At 50.3% G+C, this 26,845-nt stretch overlaps 1 protein-coding gene and 1 long non-coding RNA gene across 4 annotated transcripts; one reads left to right on the top strand and one right to left on the bottom strand.

The window, feature by feature from the left end:
- Positions 1–3,552: 3,552 nt before the first annotated feature.
- On the bottom strand, positions 3,553–18,398 carry MAGEA4 (MAGE family member A4). Of its 3 annotated transcripts, none has more exons than XM_037988883.2 (3): positions 18,339–18,398; positions 5,216–5,288; positions 3,553–5,140 (listed from the first exon to the last, which is right to left on the bottom strand). In XM_037988883.2, the coding sequence occupies exon 3, from the start codon at positions 5,073–5,075 to the stop codon at positions 4,125–4,127; it is 951 nt and encodes a 316-aa protein (XP_037844811.2). In that variant the 5' UTR covers positions 5,076–5,140; positions 5,216–5,288; positions 18,339–18,398; the 3' UTR covers positions 3,553–4,124. The 3 variants fall into 3 exon arrangements, with proteins under 3 accessions (XP_037844811.2, XP_072869233.1, XP_037844810.2); XM_073013132.1 differs by lacking the exon at positions 18,339–18,398 and adding an exon at positions 16,130–16,213; XM_037988882.2 differs by lacking the exon at positions 18,339–18,398 and adding an exon at positions 14,939–15,022 and having other exon boundaries at positions 5,216–5,526.
- A 1,439-nt stretch (positions 18,399–19,837) lies between these two features.
- On the top strand, positions 19,838–26,560 carry LOC119620901 (uncharacterized). Its single transcript, XR_005237439.1, has 2 exons — positions 19,838–19,897; positions 26,202–26,560. It is a non-coding gene; the product is annotated as an uncharacterized lncRNA (long non-coding RNA).
- Positions 26,561–26,845: the final 285 nt, after the last annotated feature.

Below are 26,845 nucleotides of genomic sequence, written 5' to 3' on the forward strand. Positions count from 1 at the left end.
CAATAATTCATATTCAAAGATATTTATTTTATTTAGTATATCATACAGCAAATGGTAAATAATGTATGTGTTTATTAGGAAGAAAGAGTTTAATTAATTATGGTGCATGCCTACTTTAGAATTATAGAAAGTAGTTTCAAAAGAGAGATAGATTATGTACTGTTGTGGAAAGATCCCATATCCATTTTATGAAGGGACAAACACAAATGGCAGGTCAATATGTACATCATTATTCTCTTATATTAAATAAAAATAATATATTGTTATAGCTTATGTGTCAGTGAAGAGCCTAGAGCCAGCTTTAAAATAATACACACCAGATGGTTAATTGTGGGACCTCTGAGGAGGGGGCTAAACCGTGGAAGAGCTTTGCGAAGTTTAAAATTGTAAATTATCTACATTCCTATAATTTTTGCAATAAGAATATACTAACTACCACCCTTTAAATAAAAAATATTTACATCTAACACAGAAGTAGCAGCTGTGTCAGTTAAAGTAACTGCTAGCTGATGCAACAAACCGTGAAATTTCAATGGCTTGACACAACAGAAGTTTATTTTATGCACACCTAAGTTCTGACTTGGTTTGGCAGAGACTCTCCACTCCCACATGACTTGGGGATCCATGTTACTTTCACCTTGTGATTCCATCATCTCAAGCTGAAGCTGCCACGTTTGCCATTGAAAGGAGGGAGAAAGCATGGAACTGCACATTGGTTGTCACATGCCTGGATGTGACAAACAATGCTTCTGCTCTTGTTTCAGTGGTAACAGGTTGTCACACTACTCTTCCTAACTGCAAGTGAACTGTGCCTATGTGTCAAAGAAAGAGAGGAAGACAAGGTGTGGGTGAGTACTATAGTCTCCCCCATAAACTGTTACATAGTAAGTGCTCAGTAAAAGGCAACTATTAATATTTTAATTTGGTGTTACACAATCCATCTCATTTCTAGGAGTTTCTGAGAAGGTCAAATTTGCCTTGAAGTTCTCCGACTTGTTCAAGTGCCTAATATGTGACTGATGCTTTCAAATGTAGGATCACCACTGTCCAAGAATCTTGAAAGTCTCAGCAGGAAGGCTTCCCTTTGCAATACCCTTTATTTTTTTTAACTTTTATTTTAGGTTTGGGGGTACATGTGAAGGTTTGTCACATACATAAACAAGAGTCACAGGAGTTTGTTGTATATATTATTTCATCATCCAGGTATTAAGCCCAGTATCCAATAGGTATCTTTTCTGATCCTCTCCCTCCTGCCACCCTCCCTGCCTCAAGTAGACTTCAGTGTCTGTTATTTCCTTCTTTGTGTTCATAAGTTCTTCTCATTTAGCTCCCTCTAAGTAGGCCGAGAATATTTTCTTCCATTTGATTCCTGGTTAAAATCTTAACCTGTGAGACTCTGCTACCCTCCACATACCTGAACACCTGTCAGTGCCTCTAGGCACACTGAAAGCCAGTATTTTTCCATGGGGCAGGTAAGCACACAAGAGGCAGTAGAAGGCTGCTTAATTATTCCTTTTTCATGAGAGCTGACATGTATTCCAAGGAATCATTTTTCACCTCCTGGGAGACTATAGGGATATAGGAATTCAGCCTCAGTATGTACATGTTTGTTCCACTGGGATTTTCAAAGTTTTTCCCCACCTAATACTCATGAGGGAGGCTTTGGTTTTAAAGCATTCATCTGTGTATGTGTTCAGAGCTGAATTTCAAATAAAACACCCTGTTAAAGTCCAATTTCAAGTATCAAGGTGGTTCCAAACTCCCTTTAACTTCAGGGTGACATGCCAAAAACTGATGGATAATATGGCAAATCAGACTCTACTCAACCCATTTGGAAAACACTTGAAGACTGTGTTGAAGGTAACCAGAGTGACACCCAGTTGTCTAAAAGTCACTGTCCCTATGTAAACTTTATATCAAAAAGGTTGCTTATATCACATGGCTTCCTGGGTGAGAGATGGGACAGCCAGAGGACTTCTACAGGGAGAAGGAATGCCCCCTGTCAAAAGGTGAGCAGGTGATTTGGGGCTGTTCTGTGGGGACCAGTGGCAAGGTGGTCAGCAGGTAAGTTTCCAGAGTCAGACAGGACACATGGAAGTGACCAGAGGAAATGCGCTGTAGTTTCAGAAAGTGCTGGGACTGGACAGAAATGCCCACACCTGGGCAGACTCAACTCTCAAGGAACCCAGCACGAACCAGCCCCATAAATGGTGTTTGATTCTCATTGCCAAGCCTGCTTTTAGTAATGTTGGCCTCAAGGTCCTTATTTTTGTCACCTGAGAGACATGGTGCAGTGCTGAGAAGAGAAATGAAGTACCAGTCGGGAGGTCAACCTCAGGCTGGGGGGAATGGGGACAGCATGGGCTCTAAAGAAATTCAGAGCAGGGGTCTGGTTCCAGCCCTGTTCCTTACTAGCCACATGATCCTCGGGATACCCAGGAAATACTCTGTTATTATGTCCCAATTCACAAGCCCTGTGAGCCTTGAATTCTTCTAAGCAGATGTGATAAGCCCTGTCTAGTAGGACTATTGGAGTGTGTGCAATGTAAGTGAAGCACCTGGCTCAGGGCCTGGAATTAAATTAGAAGTTTAAGGAATGGCAGATAGCTGTTATTTCTGATATTGTTTGACCCCAGACCCTAGCATTCTGGGATTTTGTTGTCATTGTTCTTCAAGACTGATCAGAGAATATCCAATTCAATAGGGCATGGAATCATTAGCCAAATAAGGAAGTTTCATCCATAAAATTCAGTAAGAATTATCACTTAGAGAATATGCCTCAAAATTTGGGTGTGTGGGAGATTTCCCCAGCCAGATGCAGCTCAAAGCTCCTAGAATTTGAGTCAAAGACCAACTCCTTCCTTCGCTCCCAGCTGCTTTTCCATCTATACCACTATTTTCATTGTTACCACCCAAAATCTAGCCCCTGCTTACAATTGGTCACATTGCACTTGAGATAACCTAATTAGAATGCCTTTTTAATAGTCAGTTCTGGTTCTCCCAGCCAGGTAGAAAAGCACCTGGCCAGTGGCTTCTGGGTCTCCCTTTTGGGGAGACACAAGTTTATCTCACAGGAAACCCTTGCAAATAATGGGTGCCCATCACCTAGCTCATGCACTGTGTTCACAAGACACCTTCCATTCCCGCCCCAGGTAGAGGCTTCTCTGTTCATCCACTGTCAAAAAGGAACTGCTCAGAGCACTTTTCCAATCTGGGCTTTTCCGTCTTCCTCTGAGGATCTGGCCCTTGACCCAACAAGCTTCATTACAATCAGATCCCTCAGAAGAAAATGCAGTTTCCCAAAGCCCAAAAGGCCCCACACAGGGAATTTACACTCGACCACTCTCACCTGGAGCCCCATACCCACACTCCTCTCTTACTTTTCCTCTACATCTTAGAGGACATCTTGCCACCTTAATTGTATGACTGCAGCTCCTAGACTCTAATACCCTACAGGTAGGTGTGTGTCTGGCTTACCCTAGTATCTCCACTACTAACCCTGGGTCTTCCACAGAGCAGATGCTCAGTGCATAGAGAAGAAATGAGCCAGTGAACACAGAGAATTATTTATTCAGATTTAATTTTTCTTACATTCACGAAGAAGCCAAGGAAATCCAAGTATGCATATATATTTTTTAAATTTTACAGAGTAGACTGAGTATTTATAAGGCAGGAATTAAGTATTTTTTAATTTCTTTATCTCACATATCTTACGGTGAATTCACATTTCTAAATACTTACTCCACTGCTGTTATTATGTCCCAATTCACAAAATAGAATGGATTTCCCAACCTGAATAAAAAACAAGACTTTTACACCTAAACTATATAAACAGCAATATATGTGACTACGACTCATAAACTTGGATGCTGAAGTTCATTCAACCATCCATTAAAAGGAACATTTGAACAATTATAAAAGGAAACAGAGATAAATCTCCAAGTCACCCAATAAAACAGAAACCCACTACTAAGAATGCTGACTACTCTCTTCAAACAGTGAAGAATGGGCCTCATGCTACACAAGGCAGGGGAAGCTGCTGCACAGGGCCATCAGATGACTGGCCCAGCCCAGCCGCCACCCCCCCCCCTACCCCCGCCCCGGGCCCTGGCTGCAACTCATGCTCAGACTCCCTCTTCCTCCTCTCTCAAAGCTGCTTCACGCAGGGATGGGTAGGAAATGCGAACTCTTGCATTGACCCTGACCACATGCTCCAGGACCTTCACATAGCTGGTTTCAGCCAGGGCCCTTGGACCCCACAGGAACTCGTAGCGTGCAGGATCACTGCCGGGTACCTTCCGGTACTCCAGGTAGTTCTCCTGCACCCACTCTTGGGTGAGCAGTTTCCTGGGCTCCCCATAGACAATGTGCTCCCTCCCATCATACACATCCATCACACTCAGCTCCTCCCAGATTTCCTCCTCAGATGTGGAGTCGCCCTCCATTGCGATAGTGCCCAGGACGATTATCAAGAGGCCTGTCTTGGGAAAGATATTACCACCCAGCAGGCCATCGTAGGAGAGGCCCAGGCAGGTGACAAGGGTGTAGGTGTTGCTGGTGGGGTCCACTTCCTTCACGTCAATGCCAAAGATCATCTTCAGGGACTCGGCGGCTTTGCCGAAGATCACAGGAAAGCAGTGCTTGTAATTTTTGATGACTCTCTCCAGCATTTCTGCCTTTGTGACCAGCTCCTTGGCTCGATACTTGAGGAGAAGAAAATGAACCAACTCATCCACCTTCTTACTGAGTGCTTCTCGGAACAAGGACTCTGGGTCAGGAGAGGTGCTTAGCCCCTCCTCTTCTTGGCTGCTGGAACCCTCATTGGGTTGCCTCCAGCAAGTGAAGTTGACGGTAGTGGGTAAGGCGGAGGCTCCCTGAGGACTCTGGGGAGGACCTGTTGACCCAGCAGCAGGCACTTCCTCCAGGGTGCCAGGGACCAGAGGAGAGGAGGAGGAGGCAGCAGCCTCCTGCTCCTCAGTAGCAGGAGCCTGCGCACCCACCAGGCCCAGGGCCTCTTCTTGGGCCTCAACACCTTCCTCAGGCTTGCAGTGCTGACTCTTCTGCTCAAGAGACATGACGACTCTGGTCAGGGCAGCAGGTGGGAGTACAGGCAAAAGCTGGGCAATGGGGACCCACAGGCCTGGGGAGAGAGGGAGCATGTAAGAGGCCTCAGCTGATAATCGAATCTTGGAGGCTCTAACAAAGGCTTACTTACAGATCTTCTCCTTGGTGCTCCTCTGTGATCTCCAGGGAATCCTGTCCTCCGGGTTGGCCTATCCCCTGAGAACCTAAAGGAGGAAGTGAGAGAGCACCTCAGGGTATAGCCGGCCAGCAGAGGTCGATTCTGCAGGACTAACAGGAGGTGAGGCCAGACTCTCTGGAGTTCCACGTGTCCTATGCCAAGTGGGGCCCTTGGTGTGCATTCAGGGCAAACATTCGCTGCTGGCACAGCCTGTGCACCCTCTGCTCTGTGACTTGAGGACACAAGTCTCAGACCGAGACCTCATTGCCTTGTTCCTGGAGCTCCTAGGAGATGAATCCATGGGCCCTTAGGGTGCCGACTATAAGCACAGCCCCAGTCCCTCAGTGCTATCAAGAGGGCAGGCTGGCCTCTGTGAGGTCCCCACTCTCATAGAGTGGATGGTCCACTCTGTGGTCACTCAGGGCCCTCACATTTCTCCAGGCAGGGCCTGGATCCCACCCTTTTGCTGGCCTGAGAAATTCAGATCAAGCGCTCACATGCCTGAGAGGAAACAGGACATGAGGGGCCCCACATCTGGCCACATGTGCCTAGGTCCTCTGAAGAACGACAGCAAGAGATGTCGAAATTCATTGGAACCCATGTGTCCTGGGTGAGGAGCCTGCTTGGTCCTCACCTCAACTCCTGGCAGAGCCTGCGACCCTCCCTCTACTGACCTGGGTGCAGCCCCCCTCAGACCAAGGCCTCCCCCTCCGTGACATCAGTGATCCCAGGACAAGAGAGGGACCTCAGCAGACAGCCAAGCCAATGCTCTCTGGGGTGACAACAGCAGCAAGGCTGATTTCTGTGGAGTCATCGTCTGCGTTGTGGCCCTGTGGTACCCTCAATCTTCCCTCACATTCCTCACCAGGACTCTTGGCAGATCCTGGGACCACTGTGTCTGTCGACCAGATGGGGGTCTCTGTGTTGACCTGAGTAACCCTCTGAGAACAAGGTCCTAACCTCACTGAGATCTGCAATCAGAAATGAAGAGCCACATCCTGTCACCCCTGTGCGGGGAGTCCACAGCTGACCCCTTTGGTCCTGGGGTGAGGGTTCTGATAGCCTCCTGTGGGTCACTTATGTTTGCTCCCGACGGGGCCTGCCCTTCCTCAACCCCCAACCCCCTGAGATGAGCAGATATTGCCCCTTTACTCCAAGACCTCATCTTCCTGAAGGTTCTCCAACTTCCTGCCTATGGTACAAGTAAGATTGGCACATAAGGCCATCCCTGCTCTGGTCCCCCGGAGCTAACAGGGGACAGCCAGACTCTGCGGGGTCCCATCTTTCTGAGCCACAGGTATCCTCAGACCATAGCCCTCTCCTCTCTGTGACCTCGACGGTGCAGGAAGCATGAGCTACATGTGGCTACCTTGCTCAGGACCTCCCAGGGCCCAGGTCTCCACTGATCTGGAATGCAAGGCCCCCTGAGTCCTCCCTCGTCTTCCTTTCCTTGATCCTGGAAGGGCTGGAACCCACCCGTCTGCTGACCTGAGTCACCATCCCTTGGATTCCCGAGGCTAAAAGAGGAGGCACCTCATTCTCAGACAGGGTGGGGTGGGCTCCCTGCCTTGGGATGCTGGGTCTCCTGAGTCCTTCCTCGTCTCCCAGGAGGGCCAGGGTCCTCCCTCTGCTACCCTGAGACTCTGCTCATGATACCAAGTCCCTTCCCTCCTTCAGCCCTGGATGTGGATGTCAAGATCCGAGTGCCTGATCATTCCCAGGTCTTCCGTCGGTTGACTGCAGGGGAAAAAATGGATTCTGCAAAACGGAATTGGGGATGGGGTTGAGGATCTGGATGGTGGGGGGATGCTGGAATGTGGAAGGGATGGGAATGTAGGTCCCTCAGTTCACTCTCAGGGTCCTGATCCTGATGCCAGGCAGAGCCTGGGCCCCGCCTTGGGCACACCAAGCTCTGACTGGAGTCCCCTGTGGCTTTATTGGCAGTGGGAGCTGGGATGGCCTAACCTGAGTCTTCCCCCGGGTGGTCCAGGGCTGGCAGCAGGGGCTGAGCTCCATTGTTTGGGGTCCTCTAGCTGGAGTGGGGGCCTCCTCAGTCCTTCATCAGAGTCTCACCTTGCCTCGTCACAGAGCTTGGGCCTGCTCCCCTCAGTCAATCTCAATTATCCCCTCAGGACCATGCCCTCGATTCTCTCTGACCCCCAAAACGTCCCAGCACCAAGTCTGGGGTTTCCCTGGATTGATAGCAGAAGGGGAACTGGATTCTGCCTGGTGAGGTTGGAGGGCAAGGAATGGGAAATGGGGCAGCGGAGTGGTAGCGGATTTGTGGGAATGGGGGTTAGAGTGGGATCTTGGGGGACCTCAGTTCCCTCTCAGGTTTCTGACTTTGATTCCTGACAGATCCTGGGCCATGCCCTCTCCTAACCAGCCCTGCCCTGATCACACCAACCTCTGACTCCAGAGTCCCCTGTGGCTTAAACAAACGGGTTGCGACAGGGGCAGTGGTGGGGAGCAGCCCAGCCTGAGAAGTCGGCCTCCTGGGTGGTCCAGGGCTGGCAGTAGGAGTGGTGCTGGATTAATTGGGGCCCTCTATCTGGGGGGGGCCCCTACTGAGACCTCCCTCAGCCTCTCACCTTGCCTCCTCAGAGCCTGGGCTCACTTCTCTCTGCTGATGTCAAGCTCCCCCTAAGGAGAACCTCACTTCTCTCTAACTCCCAATGAGCAAGTCAGTGGCGTCACATTCGGGTACCAGGGACTTTCCTGGATTGACAGCAGGGGCTGAACTGTATTCTGCCAGGGTGGGGGTCGGGGTGGGGGTTCCGGTGGGAGGGGTGTGGGTGGAAAGGCAGAGTGGATGGAGATCTGGGTTGAGGTATAGGGGTGGTGGATAGGAGTGGGAATGGCAGTGAAGTGGGGGTTGGGTCATGAGAGTGGGGATTGCAGTGGACTCTTGGAGGCCCTCAGCCCTCCCTGAGATTCCTGACCTTGATGCCTGGCAGAGCCCAGATGGTGCCCTCTCCTAAGCATCCCTTCCATGGTCACACCACGCTCTGACTCCAGAGTCTCCTGTGGGGATGGTGGGGTGGGAAGCTGGAGGAGCGGCCCAGCCTGAGAAGTCAGCCTCTGCGGAGTGGTCCAGGGCTGGGACCTTCTATCAGGGATAAGGGCGTCCTGAATCCTCCCTCAGAGTCTGACTGCCTGCTCACAAAGCCTGGGCCCCCTTCCGTCTGACAATCTCAAGCCGCTCTTCAGAACCAGAACCTCACTTCCCTCTAATCCCCAATGCACAAGTCAGTGGCATCACATCCGGCCACCCAGGGCTTGCCTGGATTGAAAGCAGGGGTGTAACCAGATTCTGCACGGATGGGGATGAAGGTGGGAGGGGGGGCATGAGGCTGGTGGGGGGTGTTGGGGAGCATAGGGGCACAGGTGGGGGATGGGGGTACAGATGGGGTTGGGAGTGCGGATGGGAATGGGAACAGGGTAGGGGATAGGAATGGGGTGGGGGACACTCCACCCTCTCCTAGGATCCTGACGTTGAAGGTTAGCAAAGCCTGTCCCCACCAGTCTTGCACTGATTACACCAAGCTCTGACTGAACAATCCCCTGCGGCTTAAGCGGCAGTGGGGTGGTGGGCCCCAGACTCAGATGTCCGCCCACGAGTGACCCAGGGCTGAAAGCAGGAGTGGTGCTAGATTATTTGGGGTCATCGATCTGCAGTGGGGAGGGTCTCCCGAGTCCTCTCTCAGCTTCTCACGTTGCCACCTCAGAGAGCCTGGGTCAGCTTCCCTCTGTCAAGCCCAAGCTGCCTGTCAGACCAACAAGCTAGCTTCTCTCTAACCCCCAATGCGCAAGTCACTGGCATCATATCCGGGCACCTGGGGCTTCCCTGGGTTGAAAGTGGAACTGGAACCCGATTCAGCCTGGATGGGAGTAGAGGTTTTGGGGTGGGGATATGAAGGCAGTGATTCAGCCTGGATGGGGGTAGAGGTTTTGGGGTGGGGATATCAGGGCAGTGGGAGTTTGGGGAGGATAGGGGTACTGGTGGGGGATGGGGGTGTAGATGGGGTTGGGAGTGTGGATGAAAATGGGAACGGGGTGGGGGACCCTCAGCCCTCTCTTACAGTCCTGAGGTTGACGCCTGGCAGAGCCTGCCCTCACCAGTCTTGCACTGATCCCCCCAAGCTCTGACTTGAGAGTCCCCTGTGACTTCAGAGGCAGTGGAGTGGCGGGTGACCCAGACTCAGAAGTCTGCCCACGGGTGGCCCAGGGCTGGCAGCAGGAATGGTGCGGGATTATTTGGGGTCGTTTATCTGGGGTGGGGGCCTCCTAAGTCCTCCCTCAGCATCTCACCTTCACTCCTCAAAGGGCCTGGCCCGCTTCCCTCCGCCAATCCCAAGCTCCCGGTCAAACAGAGAAGCTCGCTTCTCTCTAACCCCCAACGCGCAAGTCATTGGGCTCACATCCAGGCACCTGGGGTGTCCTGGGGTTGAAAGCGGAAGCAGAACCCGATTCAGCGTGGATGGCAGTGGGAGGGATGAGGATGGTGGAGGGGGCAGGCTTTTTGGTGTGGGAGACGGCGGTATGAGGATGGTGGTGGATTGGGGAGAATGGATGGGGTGCTGCAGAGGGATGCGAGTGTGGATGGGTTTGGGAGTGCGAATGGGAATGGGAACGGGAACGGGGTGAGGGATGGGAAGGGGGTGGGGGACAGGAATAGGGGTAGGGTAAGCTCAGCCCTCTCTTACGGTCCTGAGGTTGATGCCCGGCAGAGCCTGCCCTAACCAGTCTTGCACTGATCACCCCAAGCTGTGACTCCAGAGTCCCCAGCTACTTCAGAGGCAGTGGGGTGGTGGGTGCCTCAGACTCAGAAGTCCACCCACGGGTGATCCAGGGCTGGCAGCAGGACTGGTCCAGGATTATTTGGGGTCGCCAATCTGGGGTGGGGGCCTCCTGAGTCCTCCCTCAGCATCTCACCTTGACTCCTCACAGGGCCTGGCCCGCTTCCCTCCACCAGCCCCAAGGTACCGGTCAAAGAAGCTTCTCTCTAACCCCCAATGCACAAGTCAGTGGCCTCACATCCGGGCACCTGGGACTTCCTTGGGTTGAAAGTGGAAGCGTGGATGGGAGTGGGAGGGGTGACGTTGGTGGAGGGAGCGGGTATTTTTGTGTGGGAGACGGTGGTATGAGGGTGGTAGGGGGTTGGGGAGGATAGGATTGCTGGTGGGGGTGGGAGAGTGAAAGGGTTGTGAATGGGAATGGAAACGGGGTGGGGGATGGGAAAGGAGGTGGGGGATGGGAACAGGTGTAGGGTAAGTTCAGCCCTCTCTTATGGTCCTGAGGTTGATGCCGGGCAGAGCCGGCTCTCACCAGTCTTGCACTGATCACCCCAAGCTCTGATTCCAGAGGCCCCTGCGACTTCAGAGGCAGTGGGGTGGTGGGCGCCCCAGACTCAGAAGTCCGCCCACCGGTGGCCCAGGGCTTGCAGCAGGAGTGATCCGGGATTTGGGGTCGTCTATCTGGGGTGGGGACTCCTGAGTCCTCCCTCAGCATCTCACCTTGACTCCTCCCAGGGCCTGTCCCGTTTCCCTCCGCCAATCCCAAGCTGCCAGTTACACAGAGAAGCTTGCTTCTCCCTAACACGCAGTGAGCAAGTCAGTGGCCTCACCTCCGGGCACCTGGGGCTTTCTTGGGTTGAAAGCGGAAGCGGAACCCAATTCAACGTGGATGGGGGAGGGAGAGGTGACGTTGGTGGAGGGAACAGGAACCTTTGTGTGGGAGATCCGGTATGAAGGTGGTGGGGGGCTGGGGAATATACCGGCACTGGTGGAGGATGGGAGTGTGGATGGGTTTGGGAGTGCAAATGGGAATGGAAACGGGCTGGGGGATGGGAATGCGGGTGGGGGATGGGAACAGGAGTGGGATACGCCCACCCCTCCCTTATGGTCCTGAGGTTGATGCCCGGCAGAGCCTGCCCTCACCAGTCTTGCACTGATCACCCCAAGCTGATTCCAGAGTTCCCTGAAACTTCAGAGGCAGTGGGGTGGTGGGTGCCCCAGATTCAGAAGTCCGCCCACGGGTGGCCCAGGCCTGGCAGCAGGGGTCGTCCGGGATTATTTGGGGTCGTCTACCTGGAGTAGGGGCCTCCTGAGTCCTCCCTCAGCGTCTCACCTTGACTCCTCCCAGGGCCTGTCCCGTTTCCCTCCGCCAATCCCAAGCTGCTGGTCACACAGAGAAGCTCGCTTCTCTCTAACCCCCAGTGCGCAAGTCAGTGGCTTCACATCCGGGCACCTGGGGCTTTCTTGGGTTGAAAGCGGAAGCGGAACCCTATTTAACGTGGATGGGGGAGGGAGGGGTGACGTTGGTGGAGGGGGCGGGAATTTTTGTGTGTGAGATGGCGGTATGAAGGTGGTGGGGGGTTGAGGAATAGCCGGGTGCTGGTGGGGGATGGGAATGTGGGTCGGTTTGGGAGTGCGAATGGGAATGGAAACGGGCTGGGGGATGGGAACAGGAGTGGGGTACGCTCACCCCTCCCTTATGGTCCTGAGATTGATGCCCGGCAGAGCCTGCCCTCACCAGTCCTGCACTGATCACCCCAAGCTCTGATTCCAGAGTCCCCTGCGACTTCAGAGGCAGTGGGGTGGTTGGTGCCCCAGACTCAGAAGTCCGCCCACGGGTGGCCCAGGCCTGGCAGCAGGGGTCGTCCGGGATTATTTGGGGTCGTCTACCTGGAGTAGGGGCCTCCTGAGTCCTCCCTCAGCGTCTCACCTTGACTCCTCCCAGGGCCTGTCCCGTTTCCCTCGCCAATCCCAAGTTGCCGGTCACACAGAGAAGCTCGCTTCTCTCTAACCCGCAGTGCGCAAATCAGTGGCTTCACATCCGGGCACCTGGGGCTTTCTTGGGTTGAAAGGGGAAGCGGAACCCTATTTAACGTGGATGGGGGAGGGAGGGGTGACGTTGGTGGAGGGGGCGGGAATTTTTGTGTGGGAGATGGCGGTATGAAGGTGGTGGGGGGTTGGGGAATATCCGGGTGCTGGTGGGGGATGGGAGTGTGGGTCGGTTTGGGAGTGCGAATGGGAATGGAAACGGGCTGGGGGATGGGAACAGGAGTGGGGTACGCCCACCCCTCCCTTATGGTCCTGAGGTTGATGCCCGGCAGAGCCTGCCCTCACCAGTCTTACACTGATCACCCCAAGCTGATTCCAGAGTCCCCTGCAACTTCAGAGGCAGTGGGGTGGTGGGTGCCCCAGATTCAGAAGTCCGCCCACGGGTGGCCCAGGCCTGGCAGCAGGGGTCGTCTGCGATTATTTGGGGTCGTCTACCTGGAGTAGAGGCCTCCTGAGTCCTCCCTCAGCGTCTCACCTTGACTCCTCCCAGGGCCTGTCCCGTTTCCCTCCGCCAATCCCAAGCTGCTGGTCACACAGAGAAGCTCGCTTCTCTCTAACCCCCAGTGCGCAAGTCAGTGGCTTCACATCCGGGCACCTGGGGCTTTCTTGGGTTGAAAGCGGAAGCGGAACCCTATTTAACGTGGATGGGGGAGGGAGGGGTGACGTTGGTGGAGGGGGCGGGAATTTTTGTCTGTGAGATGGCGGTATGAAGGTGGTGGGGGGTTGGGGAATATCCGGGTGCTGGTGGGGGATGGGAGTGGTCGGTTTGGGAGTGCGAATGGGAATGGAAACGGGCTGGGGGATGGGAACAGGAGTGGGGTACGCCCACCCCTCCCTTATGGTCCTGAGATTGATGCCCGGCAGAGCCTGCCCTCACCAGTCCTGCACTGATCACCCCAAGCTCTGATTCCAGAGTCCCCTGCGACTTCAGAGGCAGTGGGGTGGTTGGTGCCCCAGACTCAGAAGTCCGCCCACGGGTGGCCCAGGCCTGGCAGCAGGGGTCGTCCGGGATTATTTGGGGTCGTCTACCTGGAGTAGGGGCCTCCTGAGTCCTCCCTCAGCGTCTCACCTTGACTCCTCCCAGGGCCTGTCCCGTTTCCCTCGCCAATCCCAAGTTGCCGGTCACACAGAGAAGCTCGCTTCTCTCTAACCCGCAGTGCGCAAATCAGTGGCTTCACATCCGGGCACCTGGGGCTTTCTTGGGTTGAAAGCGGAAGCGGAACCCTATTTAACGTGGATGGGGGAGGGAGGGGTGACGTTGGTGGAGGGGGCGGGAATTTTTGTGTGGGAGATGGCAGTATGAAGGTGGTGGGGGGTTGGGGAATATCCGGGTGCTGGTGGGGGATGGGAGTGTGGGTCGGTTTGGGAGTGCGAATGGGAATGGAAACGGGCTGGGGGATGGGAACAGGAGTCGGGTACGCCCACCCCTCCCTTATGGTCCTGAGGTTGATGCCCGGCAGAGTCTGCCCTCACCAGTCTTACACTGATCACCCCAAGCTGATTCCAGAGTCCCCTGCAACTTCAGAGGCAGTGGGGTGGTGGGTGCCCCAGATTCAGAAGTCCGCCCACGGGTGGCCCAGGCCTGGCAGCAGGGGTCGTCCGGGATTATTTGGGGTCGTCTACCTGGAGTAGGGGCCTCCTGAGTCCTCCCTCAGCGTCTCACCTTGACTCCTCCCAGGGCCTGTCCCGTTTCCCTCCGCCAATCCCAAGCTGCTGGTCACACAGAGAAGCTCGCTTCTCTCTAACCCCCAGTGCGCAAGTCAGTGGCTTCACATCCGGGCACCTGGGGCTTTCTTGGGTTGAAAGCGGAAGCGGAACCCTATTTAACGTGGATGGGGGAGGGAGGGGTGACGTTGGTGGAGGGGGCGGGAATTTTTGTGTGTGAGATGGCGGTATGAAGGTGGTGGGGGGTTGGGGAATATCCGGGTGCTGGTGGGGGATGGGAGTGGTCGGTTTGGGAGTGCGAATGGGAATGGAAACGGGCTGGGGGATGGGAACAGGAGTGGGGTACGCCCACCCCTCCCTTATGGTCCTGAGGTTGATGCCCGGCAGAGCCTGCCCTCACCAGTCCTGCACTGATCACCCCAAGCTCTGATTCCAGAGTCCCCTGCGACTTCAGAGGCAGTGGGGTGGTTGGTGCCCCAGACTCAGAAGTCCGCCCACGGGTGGCCCAGGCCTGGCAGCAGGGGTCGTCCGGGATTATTTGGGGTCGTCTACCTGGAGTAGGGGCCTCCTGAGTCCTCCCTCAGCGTCTCACCTTGACTCCTCCCAGGGCCTGTCCCGTTTCCCTCGCCAATCCCAAGTTGCCGGTCACACAGAGAAGCTCGCTTCTCTCTAACCCGCAGTGCGCAAATCAGTGGCTTCACATCCGGGCACCTGGGGCTTTCTTGGGTTGAAAGCGGAAGCGGAACCCTATTTAACGTGGATGGGGGAGGGAGGGGTGACGTTGGTGGAGGGGGCGGGAATTTTTGTGTGGGAGATGGCAGTATGAAGGTGGTGGGGGGTTGGGGAATATCCGGGTGCTGGTGGGGGATGGGAGTGTGGGTCGGTTTGGGAGTGCGAATGGGAATGGAAACGGGCTGGGGGATGGGAACAGGAGTCGGGTACGCCCACCCCTCCCTTATGGTCCTGAGGTTGATGCCCGGCAGAGTCTGCCCTCACCAGTCTTACACTGATCACCCCAAGCTGATTCCAGAGTCCCCTGCAACTTCAGAGGCAGTGGGGTGGTGGGTGCCCCAGATTCAGAAGTCCGCCCACGGGTGGCCCAGGCCTGGCAGCAGGGGTCGTCCGGGATTATTTGGGGTCGTCTACCTGGAGTAGGGGCCTCCTGAGTCCTCCCTCAGCGTCTCACCTTGACTCCTCCCAGGGCCTGTCCCGTTTCCCTCCGCCAATCCCAAGCTGCTGGTCACACAGAGAAGCTCGCTTCTCTCTAACCCCCAGTGCGCAAGTCAGTGGCTTCACATCCGGGCACCTGGGGCTTTCTTGGGTTGAAAGCGGAAGCGGAACCCTATTTAACGTGGATGGGGGAGGGAGGGGTGACGTTGGTGGAGGGGGCGGGAATTTTTGTGTGTGAGATGGCGGTATGAAGGTGGTGGGGGGTTGGGGAATATCCGGGTGCTGGTGGGGGATGGGAGTGGTCGGTTTGGGAGTGCGAATGGGAATGGAAACGGGCTGGGGGATGGGAACAGGAGTGGGGTACGCCCACCCCTCCCTTATGGTCCTGAGGTTGATGCCCGGCAGAGCCTGCCCTCACCAGTCCTGCACTGATCACCCCAAGCTCTGATTCCAGAGTCCCCTGCGACTTCAGAGGCAGTGGGGTGGTTGGTGCCCCAGACTCAGAAGTCCGCCCACGGGTGGCCCAGGCCTGGCAGCAGGGGTCGTCCGGGATTATTTGGGGTCGTCTACCTGGAGTAGGGGCCTCCTGAGTCCTCCCTCAGCGTCTCACCTTGACTCCTCCCAGGGCCTGTCCCGTTTCCCTCCGCCAATCCCAAGCTGCCGGTCACACCGAGAAGCTCGCTTCTCTCTAACCCACAGTGCGCAAGTCAGTGGCTTCACATCCGGGCACCTGGGGCTTTCTTGGGTTGAAAGCGGAAGCGGAACCCTATTTAACGTGGATGGGGGAGGGAGGGGTGACGTTGGTGGAGGGGGCGGGAATTTTTGTGTGGGAGATGGCGGTATGAAGGTGGTGGGGGGTTGGGGAATATCCGGGTGCTGGTGGGGGATGGGAGTGTGGATCGGTTTGGGAGTGCGAATGAGAATGGAAACGGGCTGGGGGATGGGAACAGGAGTGGGGTACGCCCGCCCCTCCCTTATGGTCCTGAGGTTGATGCCCGGCAGAGTCTGCCCTCACCAGTCCTGCACTGATCACCCCAAGCTCTGATTCCAGAGTCCCCTGCGACTTCAGAGGCAGTGGGGTGCTGGGTGCCCCAGACTCAGAAGTCCGCCCACCGGTGGCCCAGGGCTGGCAGCAGGGGTCGTCTGGGATTATTTGGGGTCGTCTACCTGGAGTAGGGGCCTCCCGAGTCCTCCCTCAGCGTCTCACCTTGACTCCTCCCAGGGCCTGTCCCGTTTCCCTCCGCCAATCCCAAGCTGCTGGTCACACAGAGAAGCTCACTTCTCTCTAACCCACAGTGCGCAAGTCAGTGGCCTCACATCCGGGCACCTGGGGCTTTCTTGGGTTGAAAGCGGAAGCGGAACCCGATTCAATGTGGATGGGGGAGGGAGGGGTGACGTTGGTGGAGGGGGCGGGAATTTTTGTGTGGGAGATGGCGGTATGAAGGTGGTGGGGGGTTGGGGAATATCCGTGTGCTGGTGGGGGATGGGAGTGTGGATGGATTTGGGAGTGCGAATGGGAATGGAAACGGGCTGGGGGATGGGAATGCGGGTGGGGGATGGGAATAGGAGTGGGGTACGCTCACTCCTCCCTTATGGTCCTGAGATTGATGCCCGGCAGAGCCTGCCCTCACCAGTCTTGCACTGATCACTACATACTCTGACTCCAGATCCCCTGCGACTTCAGAGGCAGTTGGTTGGTAGGCGCCCCAGACTCAGAAGTCTGGCCACGGGTGGCCCTGGGCTGGCAGCAGGAGTGGTGTGGGATTATTTGGGGTCACCTATCTGGGGTGGGGACTCCTGAGTCCTCCCTCAGCGTCTCACCTTCACCCCTCACAGGGCCTGGTCCGCTTCCCTACGCCAAGCCCAAGGTGCCAGTCAGACAGAGAAGCTCGCTTCTCTCTAACCCCCTATGCGCAAGTTAGTGGCATCACATCCAGGCACGTGGGGTTCCTTGGGTTGGAAGCGGAAGCGGAGCCCGATTCAGAGTGGATGGGGGTGGGAGGGGTGAGGCTGGTGGAGGGGTCGGGTATTTTTGTGTGGGAGATGGCTGTATGAGGGTGGTGGGGGATTGGTGAGGATAGGATTGCTGGTGGGGGTGGGGGGGTGAAAGGGTTGTGAATGGGAATGGAAACGGGGTGGGGGATGGGAATGGAGGTGGGGGATGGAAATATGGGTGGGGTAAGCTCAGCCCTCTCTTATGGTCCTGAGGTTGATGCCCGGCAGAGCCTGCCCTCACCAGTCTTGCAGTGATCACCCCAAGCTCTGATTCCAGAGTCCCCAGCGACTTCAGAGGCAGTGGGGTGCTGGGTGCCCCAGACTCAGAAGTCCACCCACGGGTAACCCAGGGATGGCAGCAGGAGTGGTCCGGGATTATTTGGGGTCATCTATCTGGGGTGGGGACTCCTGAGTCCTCCCTCAGCGTCTCACCTTGACTCCTCACAGGGCCTGTCCCGCTTCCCTCTGCCAATCCCAAGCTGCCGGTCACACAGAGAAGCTCGCTTCTCTCTGACCCCCAATGCGCAAGTCAGTGGCCTCACATCCGGGCACCTGGGGCTTTCTTGGGTTGAAAGCAGAAGCGGAACCCGATTCAACGTGGATGGGGGAGGGAGGGGTGACGTTAGTGGATGGGTCGGGAATTTTTGTGTAGGAGATGGCGGTATGAGGGTGGTAGGGGTTGGGGAGGATAGAGGTGCTGGTGGGGGATGGGGGTGTGGATGAGTTTGGGAATGGGATGGGGTGGCAGATGGGAATGGGGTTGGGGGATGGGAAAAGGCTGGGGTATGCCCAGCCTTCTCATAGGGTTCTGAGGTTGATGTCTGGCAGAGCCTGTCCCCATCAGTCTTTCGCTGATCACCCTAAGCTCTGACTCTGGAGCCCCCTGAGGCTTAAGTGGCAGTGGAGTGGTGGCACCGCCCAGACTGATAATTCCTCCCAGGAGTGTCCCAGGGCTGGCAGCTGGATTTTGGGAGGTTGTCTATGTGGGGTGGGGAGCCTCCTGAGTCCTCCCGCAACATCTCATCTTGCCTCCTCATAGAGCCTGGGCGGGCTTCCCTCTGCCAATCCGAAGCTGCAGGTCAGACCGAGAAGCTTGTTTCTCTCTAACCCCCAGTGTGCAAGTCAGTGGCATAACATTCGGGCACCTGGGGCTTTCCTGAGTTAAAAGCAGGGGCAGAACCGGGGATTCTGCCCAGATGGGGATATGGGTGTTAGGGGGTGGCGGTGCGGGTGTGGGGGTAGGGGATGGGCATGGGGGGGTTGAATCGGGGTTTGGGGTATAGGGGTGCTGGTAGGGAATGGGGGTGTGGATTGGGTTAGGAGTGTGGATGGGAATGAGGTGGGGGATAGGAATGGGCGTGGGGGACCCTCAGCTCTCTCTTAGGGTCCTGACTTTGATGCCTGGCACAGCCTGCCCTCACTTTGCCTCCTCAGAGATCCTGCGCCTGCTTCCCTCCGTGAACCTCAAGCTGCTGGTCAGACTGACAACCTCGCGTCTCTCTGATTCCCAATGCGCAAGTCAGTGATGTCACATCGGGGCCACCTGGGTTGACAGTAGGGGCAGAACCTGATTCCACCAGGGTGGGAGTTGGGGTGGGGGAGGAGGCGAGAGGTCCTGGAGGTAGGGGTTGATGTAGGCATGCCCCTCAGTCCTCCCTCAGAATTCTGAATTTGATTCCTTGCATAGCCAGGACCCCTGTTCTCTGCGGATGGTGTCTGCTCCCCTCAGACCAAGGTTCTGATTTCGAGTCCCCTGAGGTCACAGTGGGAGGAGAGGTGCCCTTGGGCGACAAGGCCGCTGGGATCTTCCAGGGCTGACAGGAGGGACTAAGCTGGATTCTGTGGCTCCTCTTTGTGCAGGGGTGGACCCTCAGTCTTCACTCAGGAGGGTCCTCCTCCTGGGTCCTGGCTCTTTGTTGAAGTGATGGGTTGGAGATGCTCTGTTTTTCTCACCTCTGAGCATTTGCCCAGCTGTACCCCTTGCAGAAAATGGCTGCGGGTACCAGGCGAGGTGTTCCCTGGGTGGCTGCAGCACCCGTTATTGTAGTGACCTCTGGGAGAAGATGCACACCTTCCTACAGGGGCTCCTCCTCAGCCAGAGCTGGGCTTTGCAAACCTTTTTTCCTCAAAGAAATATATTTTACATATCTTCCGAGGATATATGTAGGTGGCAACATATATATTTATTTCTATGAAAGAATACCTACCCTTAGTTTGCATGATTCACTCTGATACCCTATTCAACTTCTATTCTATTGTTTATGTTCTGTTAAAAGAATTCTTTTCGAAACCAGCCTGGCCAACAGGGTGAAACCGCGTCTTCACCAAAAATACAAAAACAAAAAAATTAAAAAATTAGCCAGACGTGGTGGTGGGCGCCTGTAATCCCAGAGCTCTGGAGGCTGAGGCAGGAGAATCGCTTGAACCCGGTAGGCGGAGGTTGCAGTGAGCCAAGATCGAGTCATTGCACTCCAGCCCAGGCGAGAGTCTCAAAAATAATAATAATAATAATAATAATAATAATGCCAATCCTCACCCACTAAGTTGGTTTCGGGTTGTAATTAGCAGATCTCTGGAACCATACTGCCTTAACCAAGCCAATTTTCCTGCTGTCCTGCTATTACCCTAGGGCTACTGGAATCGTGTTTTGAGGTGCTGCCTCAGATTGCGCAATGCAGTGAAGTGGAAATTTTAAAATGTTCATCCTATTCTTTCTGTCATCTGACGTCTAAGCAGGCTAAAGACTTCTCCAACATCCCTGCAGCCCACCCCTCTCCAATCGACACCACCCCAAACACAAGTACCAGTTCAAAGTACAGTCCTCAGTCTCACCCAGGACTTTCTGTGTTTTGTTGCTTAGATTTTAGTGCTGATATTGTTGTTTTTTCTTTCTTTCTTTTTCTCTAATATAATTTTCCAGAGTTGATTAGGGAAGCAGAGAACAGCAGCCTAAATTTGACTGTAATTTTGGCAGCTACAGGTAAGACAATAAATTGTAAGTAATTTAAGCAGAATTGACATTTTTACGATGTTCTGCGCCTGATCAATGAATATGTTATGGTCCTCTACTTATTTCAAACTCCTTTTACCTAAATCTATCAGTATACTTTGATAGTTTCCTCTAGAAAGACCTTACACATTTTTCTTAGGCTTCTTTTTTGGTAATTCTTGGATTTTGTTGCTATTGCAAATGGCATATTTTCTATTAATTGTTCTAATTAATGGAAATTAATTAATTCTAATAGTTATTCCTATTGTGTGGCAGAGAGTTTGATTTTGCTATAGTAATCTGTTGTACACCTCGTTCTGAAAACCCATTCACTTGGATATTCCACATGCCTTTTTCTTTTAATTCTCAAGAATGATAAGAGTATTATCACTAAACATTATGTATTTTTCCTATATTCACGCCCCTTATTTATTATGATACTTATAGCTCTGACTTTGTGTCTCAGTGATGATTTAAAACGTAGAGATAATAGCCTACATCTACTTCTTGTTCCTGCCTTTAATGATAATTCTTTGAACTTTTCACATTTGGTTGCTGTTGATTTTTGGAAATGGATGTTCTCTTTCAATATAGGTTAACTAAATATTTTTACCATGAACTTATATTGAGTTTCTTCCAAAAGCTTTCCTTGTACCCATTGATGTATGTGATCAAATTTTTTCTCCTCTATTTTGTATGTAAAAAATTACAATGAAACTTTTTTTTTCTAATGTTAAATCATGTTTTCTTTCCTTGGGCAGAGCTTGTTTGTTCATTTAATATTCTACTAATTTACATAAATTACATATTTGCTGCTATGTAAGAGAGCTTGTTTATGTGTTTTTTCCATCGGGAGTGGGGGGTGGTCCTCATCTGATTTTTGAATCCAGGAAGGTTAATCTGGGAGAATGAATTGAAGAATTGTCTATATTTTGCGTGCTTTGGAAGAGTTGAGATAAGATGATGGTTAGTTTTCCTCGATCATTTGGTGGAATCAGCCTCCAAAACTGACTAACCTGGAACGTTTGAGGGTGGCTTGAGCTTTCAATATTGTAGTTTCAGTTTGTGTCATTTAATTCAAGTTTTCTTTTTGGATCAATTTGGTCATTTATTTATTTTATTTCTACAAAATAGTTTCACTTAGGATTTCATTTTTAATGGCATGATATTTACGATAAAAAACGTTTTTACTTTGTGTGTGTGTGTGTGTGTGTGTGTGTGTGTGTGTGTGTGTGTGTTTTTATCAGGAAAGCCTCACACATATAGAGTAATAGAGAGACTAACATAATGAACCCAGCATACCTGACACTCAGGATCAACAACTTTAAATACACAGCAAATCTGGTTCCAGTTAGACACTCACCTACCTGCATCTCAGTTGCTGGAATAATGTGGAGCAAATCAAAGACAGCATACCATTTCATTTCTAAATAATTCAATATTCATTTTTAAAATATGAGGACATTGTAGCCAGCTGTACCACTTGCAGAGAATGCTGCGGGTACCAGGCGAGGTGTTCCCTGGGTGGCTGGAGCACCCGTGATTGTAGTGACCTCTGGGTCACAATCACTACAAACAAAAACCCAATACAATTCTCATTTCTAAAAAATTAAATGATTATGAAATGTTGAGTTGTTTTATGCACTTATCTGGAAGACTTATACTTTATAAAAATTTGTTTCTTTGAATGAGTACCCAAAAATAGTATTACATAGTGATTTTTTGTAATTAAATCTTTTATCACCTGTACGTCCCCTCCACATGATCTGTTTTCTTGCCATTGCTTCGTTGTTGTTGGAAAGAAACAGATCTTGTGTTCTTTCCAGTTTTCCATGGTCTAGATTTGCAACACTGTGATGTCCTTTTTCATATTCTTTAGCCCTTAATTTCTAGGGCTACAAAATGCCCCAGGCTCATCAGGTTTATGCCCTGCCCCAGTCGTAAATAAACAATTTCTCCAAATATCTGGTTCCTTTCAATGGGAAGTGGTTCTAGAAATCTACTTCTGGGTGCTAGGTGTGCTCATTGCTACTTTTGCTTTTGGTGTTTAATTTAAAAGCTCTTTAACAAAGATATGTAAGTTTTATCTTATGATTTCTTATAGAAGTTGTATAGTTTTTGCATTTTGCATTAGCTCTATGATGTATTTTGAGCTAATTTTGTGAAATACCTAAGGATTTGTCTAGGTTATTTATTATTATTTTTGTTTAGATACCCAGTTGTTCATGTACCATTTGTTGGAACAAGTATACTTTCACCTTTATTGCCTTTGTCATAAATCACCTGATTATATGTGTGCAGGTCTATTTTGGGGCGCTATTCTGTTTTTTTAATCTATGTGTTTTTTTATCCATTCACCAAATGAAATACATCTTGGATGCCCCTGTTTCTGGTGATTATTAAATAAGCTATTGTATACATTAATATACAATTTCTTATGTAGACATAAGTTTCCAAATTAGTTGGGTAAATACCTAGGAGTAGGATTGCTGAATCTTATCATAAGACTATGTTCAGTTTTGTAAGAAGATGCCAAACTGTCTTCCAAAGTGCCTGTACCATTTTGCATTTCCACCATCAATGAATGAGAGTTTCTTTTGTTCCATATCTTCACTAGCAATTGGTCTTTTTTTTATTATTATTGTAGACATTCTAATTAGGTGTGTAGTGGTATCTCATTTTAGTACACAATTCTCTAATGACAAAGGATGTTCAGCACTTTTATTACGCTTATTTGCCATCTGTATATCTTCTTTGGTGTAGTGTCTGTTCAGATCTTTGTTTTCATTTATTTCTATCGTCGAGTTTTCAGAATTTGTGTATATTGTAGAGACAAGTTCTTTACCACATATGTATACTACAGATGTTTTCTCCTAGTCTGTAGCTTCTGTTTTTATTCTCTTAACACCATCTTTTGAACAGCATATGATTTTTATTTTAATAAAGTCCAACTTGGCAAATTTTTCTTTCATTGATGATGCTTTTGGTGATAAATTTAAAAACTCACCACCAAACTGAAAATTATATAGATTTACTCTTATGTTTTCTTATACAAGTTGTATGGATTTTGCATTTTGCATTAGGTCTATGATGTGTTTTGAGTTAATTTTTTTGAAATATGTAAGGATATGTCTAAGTTATTGTTATGTGTCTATAGATGTCCAATTGTTCAGGCACCATTTGTTGGGAAAACTATACTTTTACCATTATTGCCTTTGTTGTAAATCACCTGACTATATGTGTGCAGTTCTATTTCTAAGCCCTATCCTGTTTTATTAATCTATGTGTCTATTCTTTGCTAATGCTTGTGTCCTCTGTCAAATTCATATTTTGAAGCTTTCGGCCCCAGTATGTCTGTATTTGGAGGTGGGGCCTCTAAGGAAGTAATTAATGTTAAAAGAGGTCGTAAGGGTGGGGCCTTGATCCCATAGAATTAGTGTGCTTATAAGAAGGGACACAAGAAAGCACTGTTGTGCTTGCATGAGAACTGTCTCTCTCTCTCTTTCTCTCTCACCCTTCCTCCCTCCCTCTCTCCATGCACATACACAGAAGAAATGCCAAGAATGGATGTAATGAGAAAGGGCCATCTACAAGACCACCTCCAGTCCTTTATCTGGGACTTTTAGTCTCCAAAACTGTGAAAAATAAATAAATTTCTGTTGTTTCAGCTACACAATCCATGGCATTTTGTTATGGAAGTCAAAGCTAACTAAGACATAACCCCAGGGAACAAATTTTTCTTCTGTTTTCTTCTAGAAAAAAAGTATTTTTGACATTTAGGGCTGTGATTCACTTTGAGTTACACTTTTATATGGGGCAAGGCATGTGCAATGGTTAGTATTATGGGTCAACTTGTCTAGACTATAGTATTTAGTTGTGTGGTCAAACACTAGTCTAGATGCTTCTGTGAAGGTATTTTTTAGATGTGATCAGCGTTTAAAATCAGTTGATTTTAAGTAAAGTAGTTTACCTCCATAATGTGGGTGTGCCTCATACAATCAGTTGAAGGTCTTAAAAGACCAAGGTTTCCTGGAGAAGGAATTTTACCACAAGATTGGAACGTAAAAACGCTATGTCAGTTTCTAGCCTGCTGGCCGACAGGCCAGATTTTGGGTGTATCAGACCTCAGAATCACCTGAGACAGTTCCTTAAAATATCTATCCTTGTCTTTCTCTCTCTCCCTTTTTGCATGATGATAGATAGATAGATAGATAGATAGATAGATAGATAGATAATGGATTGAAATTTAGTTTTGCATGTGGATATCCAATTGTTCCTGACCCAATTGTTGAATACACTATAATTTCTCTCCTCTAATCTTCATTTGCATCTTTATCAATAATTAGTTATCTATAGATGCATATACATGTGGATTCATTCCTGGAGTTTATTCTTTTCTGTTGATGTATTGCTGTAATTATGACAGTTCCACACTATACTGATCGTTGTTAGTTTACAAGCCTTGAAATGAAGCAGGGTAATCCCTCCAATTTCGTTCTATTTTTTAAAGCTTTCTTTAGCTATTCTAGGGCCTTTACACTTCTATATGAATGTTAGAGTCAGCCTCCCAATTTCTATTTAAACATTTCTGGAATTTGGATTTGGATTGCACTGAATCTTTCAAAAACCTTGGGGGAAAGTGACTTCTTAATATTCAGTCTTTTGACTAATGAATAAAGTTTATATCACTATTTACTTAGTTTCTCATTAAATTTATCTCTGTAATGTTTTATAGTTTTCACTGGACAGATCTTATACATCTTCTGTCATATTTATCCATTTAATATTTATTTTAAATTACATTGTTTTGTCTCAATTGCCACTTGCTCATTGCTAGTATAAAAATACAGGTATAATGATCTATATCCAGTGCCATTGCTAAACTCTTATTAGTTATAGAAGCATTTTTAAGATTGATAGAATTGTCTGCATATGCTCTTATTTTCTGTAAATAAAGACAGTTTTACTTGTCTTTTTCCAATCTGAAGGCCTTTTTTGAAAAACACTTATTACACTGGACAGAACCACAGGCACAGTGTTGATCTATTCTACTCAACACTACCCTGTTCCATGAACTCATCAGTTTTAGGTTGTATTTTTCTACAATGCAAACATCCTGCATGATTTCTGACAGGTGAAAATCTGCCTCATTCACCCTACACTGTTAAAATCCAAGCCTGGATACTACACCTGCTGAGATGAGCATGACCCCACAGTTGAAACAAGATTCATAAGATGTCCAGTGGAGGAAGTGTATTCACTGAAGTTTGACAGCCTGAAAGCAGTGATTTCAGACTGGGAAAAACTGAAACCCCGGGAGACTGGGAAACCCCTGTGGACACTGGGAAAAGGAGGTGTGATGGAAAAGTTCCCTGGTAGTAGCCAAGTGAGTGGTCTTCAAGATGTATAAGATAAATTTTTAGGAGGAAAGTAGGGTGATTGAAATCTGCACATAGACTTAAATACAGCCAGATTATCTTAGAGAGATTTCTGGCAAATTAAAATAATAATAATAATAATAATTTTTTTTAACTAGATAATGGTGAATGGCAGGAGAAAACAGAAAGCAGCATTGAAATGGAGTGACCTGGGGGAAAAGCTTGGAGGAATAATTCTCTCCGTGCCATGTCACCCACCCCAGTTGAACATGGGAGGAAAGGAGCAGCACTATCTGTTTGGGAAAGCTCTTTAGCAGTTCTAAAGGAATGCCCCTCTTTTCTTCAACCAGACCACTCTGGCTTCCTCCTCATCCTTCCCTCCCCTCCTCATCCTTCCTCCTCTCCTCCTCTCTCTCCTCCCCGCTCCCTCCCACGACAATGTCCTGAAGGTGGTTTGTGATATCTAAGACCTTCTGCCCGACAGGGCAACCATTGGCTAAGTAGTAGCTTGCTGAACTAATCAAAGCTCAGGAGTCTCGTTCGTCATTGTCCTGGGAGGGGTATGTATGGGGAGACCAGGCAGCCTGGAATAGACAATTGAGAGATGCTGGCGAAGATGACCAGGAAATGACAAGCCTCCAGCCCAGTTTTAGAACAATTACCTGCCATCACCAAAGTGACGAGGAAGAGGAAAGCCCCCTCTCAACCTAGATCTAGAAGCCCTATCAAGATAAATGAACCACCTGGGCTCCTCCCTTTCTTGACCCTGACTCTTGTCTCCCAAGACTCCTGCCCTGTCCTCACCTAGCACAACCCTCACCTCAGCCCATGCCTTTCTCATGAAGCCCCTGTTCCCACCCCTCCTCCATCCTCTTTCCCCAAACCAGTGCCCTTCTGAGATCTCCCTGTTGTTCCAGATTCCCAAGACAACTAGGAAGGGAAAAGGAACCCTTCAAGGGAGTTCCAGGAAAAACGTCTCTCCCAAAAAGACCACCGCTTCAGGAAAACCTGAGGAAGGGAGTGGGCCAACAGTATCCTGCCATTGTGACCAGCTGAATGAGGAACTCCATCAAAATGAGCCACAGCAGGACCAAAACAGTGAGGAGACCTCCACCTTCTTCAGTGTCTCCCTGAGCAGTCAGTAATTTCAGGGCAAGCTGAGAGGTCTCCAGAGGTCTAACCCCAGATAAATAGCCAACAGGGTCTAGAGTATATTTTACACCCCACAGGGTGTGCCCCTTGGTGATCAAAATAAAATAAACCTGTTGTAAAATGATGTGTGGGTCTGTGTGCTCTCTGATGGTGGGGAGGGAGGAAGGAGGGAAGAGGTGGGAGTTTGGGGAGGGAGGGGGGTGGGGTCCATTTCAATTTCTTTAAATTCTACTTGCTCTTCTTTCTTTGGTTTCCTAGGGTGGAAATTTTGGTTATTGATTTTAGATATTATTTTCTAATATAAACATTTAAAATATGCTATAAATTTCCCTCAAGGAAATACTTTAGCTGAATCCCACAAATTTCTGTACATATAGTTTTATTTTCATTCGACCTAATATATTTTTAA

Source organism: Chlorocebus sabaeus, chromosome X (assembly GCF_047675955.1).
Source record: "Chlorocebus sabaeus isolate Y175 chromosome X, mChlSab1.0.hap1, whole genome shotgun sequence".
Lineage (NCBI taxonomy): Eukaryota > Metazoa > Chordata > Mammalia > Primates > Cercopithecidae > Chlorocebus > Chlorocebus sabaeus.

Coding starts and splice junctions, on each gene's coding strand:
- MAGEA4 (XM_037988883.2), bottom strand. CDS start 5,075: ATGTCTCTTGAGCAGAAGAGTCAGCACTGCAAGCCTGAGGAAGGTGTT.